This window comes from Trichechus manatus, unplaced genomic scaffold, assembly GCF_000243295.1.
Source record: "Trichechus manatus latirostris isolate Lorelei unplaced genomic scaffold, TriManLat1.0 scaffold00011, whole genome shotgun sequence".
In the NCBI taxonomy this organism is placed as follows: Eukaryota; Metazoa; Chordata; class Mammalia; order Sirenia; family Trichechidae; genus Trichechus; species Trichechus manatus.
The window spans coordinates 28,388,630-28,396,043 of NW_004443947.1; the positions used below are offsets into that span (position 1 = coordinate 28,388,630).

The 7,414-nt window shown below is 42.1% G+C and overlaps 1 protein-coding gene across 1 annotated transcript in view; it reads left to right on the top strand.

Annotated features, from left to right (window-relative positions):
* The window catches only part of LOC111819537 (non-classical arabinogalactan protein 31-like), a 59,309-nt gene extending 52,348 nt beyond the window's left edge, over positions 1-6,961 (top strand). Inside the window, exon 6 of the mRNA XM_023726427.1 lies at positions 6,836-6,961. Coding sequence (XP_023582195.1) covers positions 6,836-6,961 — 126 coding nt within the window. The remainder of the gene's footprint in view (positions 1-6,835) is intronic.
* The last annotated feature ends 453 nt before the right edge of the window (positions 6,962-7,414 follow it).

The following is a 7,414-nucleotide window of genomic DNA, read 5'->3' on the forward strand; positions in this document are numbered from 1 at the left end:
AATAAAAAGACAAACAACCCAAGTGAGAATGCTCCCACAACTTGAAGAATATAATCAATGTCACTGAACTGTACATGTAGAAATTGTAGAATTGGTGTATGTTCTGCTGTGTATATTCTCAACAACAACAAAAATTAAAATCAGTTTAAAAAGAGACAAACAATCCAATTTAAAACTATAAGAGCAAGAGACTTAAACAGATGTTCTACAAAAGAGATATAAAAATGACCAATAAGCACATGAGAAAGTATTCAACATCATTACACAAAAGCGAAAGCAGATTAAAGTCAGTATGAGATACTGTCTCTGCATTAGAATGGAGAAAATTAAAAACACGGACAATATTAAGTGCTGGTGAGGATGTGGAGCAACTGGAACTCTCATACATTTCTGGTTGGAGCATAAAATGGTACAACCACTTCAGAAAACTGTTAGAAAGTTTTTTAAGGTAAAATACACCTATCCTATGACCCAGCAATTCCATTCCTAGGAATTTACCTGAGAAAAATGAGGATATATACTCATTGTACATGAATGTTTATAACAGCTTTATTCATAACAGCCAAAAGCTAGAAACAGCCCTAATGTCCATAATTAGGTAAATGAATAAACAAATTATTACAATGGTATGTTATTCAGCAATAAAAAAGAACAAACTAATGATATATGCAATAACATGAATGTGTCTGAAAAACATGTTTAATGAAAAAAGCCAGCCACAAAAGCATATATATGATTCCATGTATATGAAGTTTTAGAATAGAAAAAACTAACCCATGGTGATGAAAATTAGAACAGTATTTAATTTTGTAGGGAGGTTGGTTGGAAAGGGGCAAGAAAGAGCTTTTGTGGGAGTGGAAATGTTTTATATCTTTACTGTGGTAATGGTTACATAAATGCACACATTTGTGGAAACTCATCCAACTGTACACTTAAACTCTGTGCTTTTTTTGTGTGTAAATTATAACTCAGTTGAAATTATGTAAAGCAAAATACACTCAATATAAGAAAAAAGAGGATGAATATATCAAAATGAAGGCTTTTTCCAATGAAGCATAATATAGATATAATAAACGTGGCAGTTTAGAGGAAGATAATCTGCGTTGTCAAAAACTAAGAAGAGTAGAAAGGAACTCTTGAAAATTAACTAGAAAATAAGCCTTAATAGAAAATTGGTCAATGATATGAGAAGAGGAAACCAAAGGCCTAACAAGCAATAAAGAGAGTCTCAAACTCATTGTAATTAGAGGAATATAAATAAAACAACAAACAGATGTCCCTTTACCCCTGTTAGAAGAACAAAGATTAGAAAACTGGACAAAATCAAGTGTTACTGGAATGTGGAGACAGAGGGACCCTAGTGTACCAATGGTGGGTGTGTAGGCTGGGGAAAGCATATCATCACTTCTTAGTCAAAGCAGATGTATGCATACATAAACCAAAACCAAAAAACCAAACCCATTGCCATCAAGTCGATTCCAACTCATAGCGATCCGATAGGACAGAGCAGAACTGCCCCACAGGGTTTCCAAGGAGCAGCTAAGCCACCAGGGTTTCCATATGCATACATATCATGTGGTTATTCCTCTCCTAGTTATATATTCCAAAGAAATTTTCACTCAGGTCCATAAAAGAATATTTGATTGTGTTCAAGGTAGTATTGTTTGTGGGACAGAGTTGGAGGCGATCTAGAGTCTGTCATTTGGGGAGTGGATAGTCAAATGTACTAAATGCATATCACGTAGTACTATGCAGCTGTTAAAAGAAAGGTATTAGATACACACACAGTGACATAGATGGGTCTTGAAAACACATTAGCTGCCATCAAGTCAGCTCAGACTCATGGCAATATTACAGAATGACATGTTGCCTGGTCCTACACCATCTTCATGGTCTTTGATATTTTTGAGCCCATTGATGTGGCTGTTGTGTCAGTCCTTCTCATTGAAGGCTTCCCTCATTTTTGCTGACCTTCTACTTTACCAAATATGATGTTCTTTTCTAGGGATTGGTCATAATTCTGAGTAAAAAATAAAAGGAATGAAATTTGTAACATGCCTTTAGGTAAATAAGAAATGTATGAAAACCAAAACAATAATACGTTTTATCAAGAGTACATACAAAAGAAGGATACACTAAACAGATGAAAATGGTTGCCTAAGGTGGGCAGAGAATGGGAAGAGGAATGAGAATAAAGGGGAATCAGTCAATCAGTTGTCACCAGTGGTGGCAATGTGCATAAACTGAAGACTTGGATTAACTCAACACTCTACACCTGAGGACATACACACATACACACACACACATATACACACACACACTTATTGAGGACAGTCTATATTCCAGGTACTGCTGTGTTGCATACATTAACTCATTTAGCCTTCATAATAAGAAAGAACTATTGTCATCACTCCCATTTTACAGATGAGGAAACTGAGGCACAGAGAAGTCAGGTAAGGTTCTGAAGGTCACACAGCTAGTCACTTGTAGAACCAATATTCAAACTCAGCAAGCTTGAAGCCCAAGCCCACGTTGTTAACTGCTCTTTGTGCTTTGCTTTGCTTATGTACAGAGGAGGAAGCACAGAACCTTGAGGCCTGAGGCCCAGGACTATCAACCAAGCAACATGAAGACCCCTGAAAAAAGGCAACCCAAAGCAAACAGGCCTGTGCCTTCAGCCCAAATAAACACCTCTGCCAGCATTTCTTCAAATCCAGCAGCGAGGGAGCCCAGGTGGAGCCCATGTGGTTTTGATAGAATGTCCATTCAAGTGAAACTTTAAATATTCTAGTGGCACTGTTTGCACAGTTAAATTTAAGGATCTGTCAGTTTATGATGAATTTTTATTTTTAAGGGTTTCAAGTAAGCTGTAAACATTCACTCCAGACTGAAATCCCCCCCGCCACCCGCCCACCATTTAGCACCTGGGAGGGGCAAGGCGAGATGGGGGGAGGGTGAGCATGAAGGGATGAGAAGAGGCTGGGCACCCACCAACTGGGGAGCGGGCGAGGAGAGAGATTCTCTTCTGACTAACATCTCCAGAAAGGGATGTAAGGGGCCGGTGCCCCGTAATGAGGGAGGGAGGCCCACAGCTTCCCCAAAGGAAGCAAGCCATTCTCTCTGAAACTCAATTTAGTTTCTCCTTTCCCTCTTCCCAGCAAATCAGGACAGTAATGGGCATTTAAGAATAACAATCCTTTGGGAACTGTTTTTGAGCTATTGCTGGAGGAAGGAAGGAAGTCAGGGGACGGTATGCATGGTATGGACATAATTTTTTTTTTTTAATGCACATATATAGGTAGAAAGGGGGCTGACATTTTATAGGAATTTCTTTGCACTTTTCTGTATTTTTTAGAATTTTAAAATAGTAACATGCATGACTTTTGTAACCATAAAAAACTTGTTGCTAAACAAACAAAAAAAGTAAACTAAAATGAACAGCAAACTACTACTGATTGCTAACGTTTTCTGTGCCAGGACCCATGTAACGCTCTAAATGAGCTATTCCATTTAATCGTCACCACACCCTCTACCGCGGTTACTATACGCCGTGAAACCTGCAAAAGCCAGAACCTGTGTAAGGCGGAAAAGCTGTCAGAGCAGGAAAACTTAAATATTTTCCACTAAAAAGAGCGATACAAACGAGGTAAGACTGCACCCTGTCAAAGGCGGAAAATTTGGGAGACCCAGAAAAAGAAGACAACAGTCCAGTCGAGTTCCAGCTCTCACAGGTTTTAATTTGTTTGTGTGTGTGTGTGTGTGTGTGTGTATGTGTATTTGTTTGTTTGTTAGCTTGTTTTAATAGACTTTATTTTTTTGAGCAGTTTTAGGTTTACAGAAAAATTGTGCAGAAAGTACAGAGCGTGCCCATATACCCCCGCCTCACATTGTTTCTTTTATTATTAACATCTTGCATTTTGTACTGCGTTTCTTGTGAGAGCCGGAACTCGACCGAACTGCTTTCTTTTTCTGGGTCTCACAAGTTTTCGGCCTTTGACAGGGTGCAGTCTTACCACTTTTCTGTTTCCTGTTTTAGTGGAAAATATTTGAGTTTTCCTTCTCTGACAGGTTCCCGCCTTACACAAGTTTTACTGTAACTGATGAACTGATATTGATACATTATCATTAACTCAAGTCTATATATTCCGGTTCACGCTTTGTGTTGTACTGTCCGATCAGTTTTGACAAACGCATAATGTCATGTGTCCACCATTACAGCGTCATACAGAATAGCTTCGTGGCCCTAAAAATGCCCTGTGTTCTACCTATTCATCCCTGCCCCCTCACCATGAACTCCTGCTAACCACTATCTTTTTGCTGTCTTTATAGTTTTGCCTTTTTCAGAATGTCATATAGTTGGAATCACACAGTATGTAGCTTTTTCAGACTGGCTTCTTCCACTTGGCAATGTGCATTTAAAGCTTCTCCCATGTCTTTTTGTGGCTTGATAGCTCATTTCTGTTATTGATGAATAATACTCCAATGTATGAATGTACCACCGTTTGTTTACCCGTTCATCTATTGAAGGACATCTTAGTCGCTTCCAGTTTTTGGCAATTATGAATAAAGTCGCTATAAACATTTGTGCGTAGGGTTGTAGGTGGACATAACATTTTCATCTCATTTGGGTAAGGGAGAGTGATTGCTGCATCGTATGGTAAGTCTGTTTATTTAGCTTTGTCAGAAACTACCAGACTGTCTTCGTGGTTACTATTTTTGAATCCCTGTTTTACAAATGAGGAAACTGGAGTTTAGGGAGGCAAAATAAACCACTCCAAAATGCAATGCTTAAAACAATGAGCATTTATTATTGCCCTCATAAGTCTACAGGCCAGCTGGGTGGTATTTCTGATCTCGCTGAACTCAGCTCTGTGGTCAGCTATGGGCCAGGTAGGCAGCTCTGCCAATCTTAGGTGGGCTGTCTTGTGTGTTTCCAGCCAGCAGGCTGTAGGCTGGTCCAGGATGGCCTTGGCTGGGACAAGTGGGCTCTCCTCTAGGGGTCTCTCATCTTCCAGCAGGCTGGCCTAGGTTTGTTCACAGGTCCAAGAGAGTGAATGTAAGTGCGCAAGGCCTCTTGAGGCCTAGCTTCGAAACTGGCCTGTCATCACTTCTTCCACTTTCTATTGCACAAAGCAAATCACAAGAACAACCCAGATTCAAGGAGTGAGGAAAAGATTCTGTCTCTTGTTTTTTTTTTTTTTGTACTTTAGATGAAGGTTTACAGAACAAACTAGTTTCTCATTAACAGTTAGTACACATATTGTTTTATGACATTTGTTTACAACCCCACGACAGGTCAACACTCTCTCTCCCTTCTTGACCTTGGGTTCCCTGTTACCAGCTTTCCTGTCCCCTCCTGCCTTCTAGTCGTTGCTCCTGGGCTGGTGTGCCCCTTTAGTCTCATTTTGTTTTATGGGGCTGTCTAATCTTTGGATGAAGAGTGAACCTCCAGAGTAACTTCATTACTGAGCTGAAAGGGTGCTCGGGGGCCATACTCTCCAGGTTTCTCCAGTCTCTGTCAGACCAGTAAGTCTGGTCTTTTTTTTTTGTGAGTTAGAATTTTGTTCTACATTTTTCTCCTGCTCTATCCAGAACCCTGTATTGTGATCCCTGTCAGAGCAGTTGGTGGTGGTAGCCGGGCACCATCTAGTTGTGCTGGACTCAATCTGGTGGAGGCTGTGGTAGTTGTGGTCCACTAGTCCTTTGGACTAATCTTTGCCATGTGTCTTTAGTTTTCGTCATTCTCCTTTGCTCCTGAAGGGATGAGCCATCTTAGATGGCTGCTCACAGGCTTTTAAGACCCCAGACGCTACTTACCACAGTTGAATGTAGAACTTTTTTATAAACTATGTTATGCCAATTGAGCTACATGTTCCCAGAGACTATGGTAGATTCCACCTCTTGATGGGAGCTGCTGCAAAGCCATATTGTAAGAGCATGGGTACAGGAAGGGGTAGAGAATTGAGGCTATTTTTGCAATCAATCTTCCACAGGGAATTTGCTGGTTTGTGTATCTGAAAGTCCAAAGAAGCTGGCTTCAGGCACAGCTTAACGCAGGCACTCAAATAATGTAGCCATCCCCTGGCTTGACTCAGCTCTGTGTGTTGTTCCATTCTTCTTGTTGTCGTTGTTTTGTGCTGTTGAGTCGATCCCAACTCATAGCGACCCTATAGTATAGAGTAGAACTGCCTCATAGGGTTTCCAAGGAGCGGCTGGTGCAGTTGAACTGCCGAACTTTTGGTAGCAGCCTGAACTCTTAACCACTTCCCCAACTGGGCTCCTAGACACACTTTATCTTTACAGTAGCAAAAAACAAAAGTGACTCCATATAACACATACTCACAGCTTTGATGGCATCTGTCAGTCACAGCTGGACAAACGTCCTAGGCCTAGTTCCCATTGCTGGATTGGATCACATGTCCATCTTCAAACCAATCACGAGGTGGGGGTGGAGAAGGGAAGTGCTGAGTAGCTTAGTCCCTGAGCCAAGTATGGTATTACCTCCCAAACCACATGGGTTTAGAGTGGAGGAGGAACGATTCCCTCTTCCACAGGAAACTGGGAGTACTGTTTTACCAGGTAGAAGGTGAAAGCATGCTAGGCAGCAAAAAGCTAAGGTGTCTGCTACAATTGCTATTCCTATTTCACAGAAGAGAAAACTGAGGCTCAGAGAGGTTAAGTGCCTTGAGTGAGGTGATCAGTGCTGGAACAGGTCTCTAATCCCTGTCTGCCTCACCCCAGAGCCTGCACACTTTCCATAACACTTGGCTGCCTCCCAGTCCAGATAGGGAAGAATATTCCTTAACACAGGCTGCTTGCTAAGGCCCCTCTCCAGCTCTGGGCCTTCTCCTACCTGGCTTCAGAAAGCAGCAGCTTGGATGAGGAAGGGGAACTGCTGAAGGCACTGGGGCTGGGTGGCTTGGAGAAGACTCAGGGGGCTGAGAGCTGCCTCAACCTCTGAGCAGCTTCCTAGGGAGAAGTCCACACGGCCACAGAGAGTTGAGCTGGGGCCAGTGGTAGAAACCACAAAGAGAAAGATACAAGAAAAGCAAAAGAACTGTGAGGACTCTGTGGTGGTGGTGGGGTGGTCGGGGGAGAGGTAAGACGGGAAGTGGAGCTGGAAGAATGAAGAAGGAGGGGGAATGAAGGAGGAGGGAACAGTGGAAGTGCAGAGCAGAGGGAGAGGGGCCCACTGAGTACCCCTGGGGTGCCCAGATGACTCCCAGGGGATCTTGTCCATCAGATCCATAAGGCCAACTCTGTGATGTGGGAATTCTCAGATGGTGATTTAGCCAAGTTGGGGGCAAACCCCAAGCGAGAATCACCTTCTCCTGATCCTCTCTCCCTGTGCCAGGAGACACCCCCTAAATTCCAGCCTGTGATGGTTAAATTTATGTGGCAGCTTGGCTTAGCT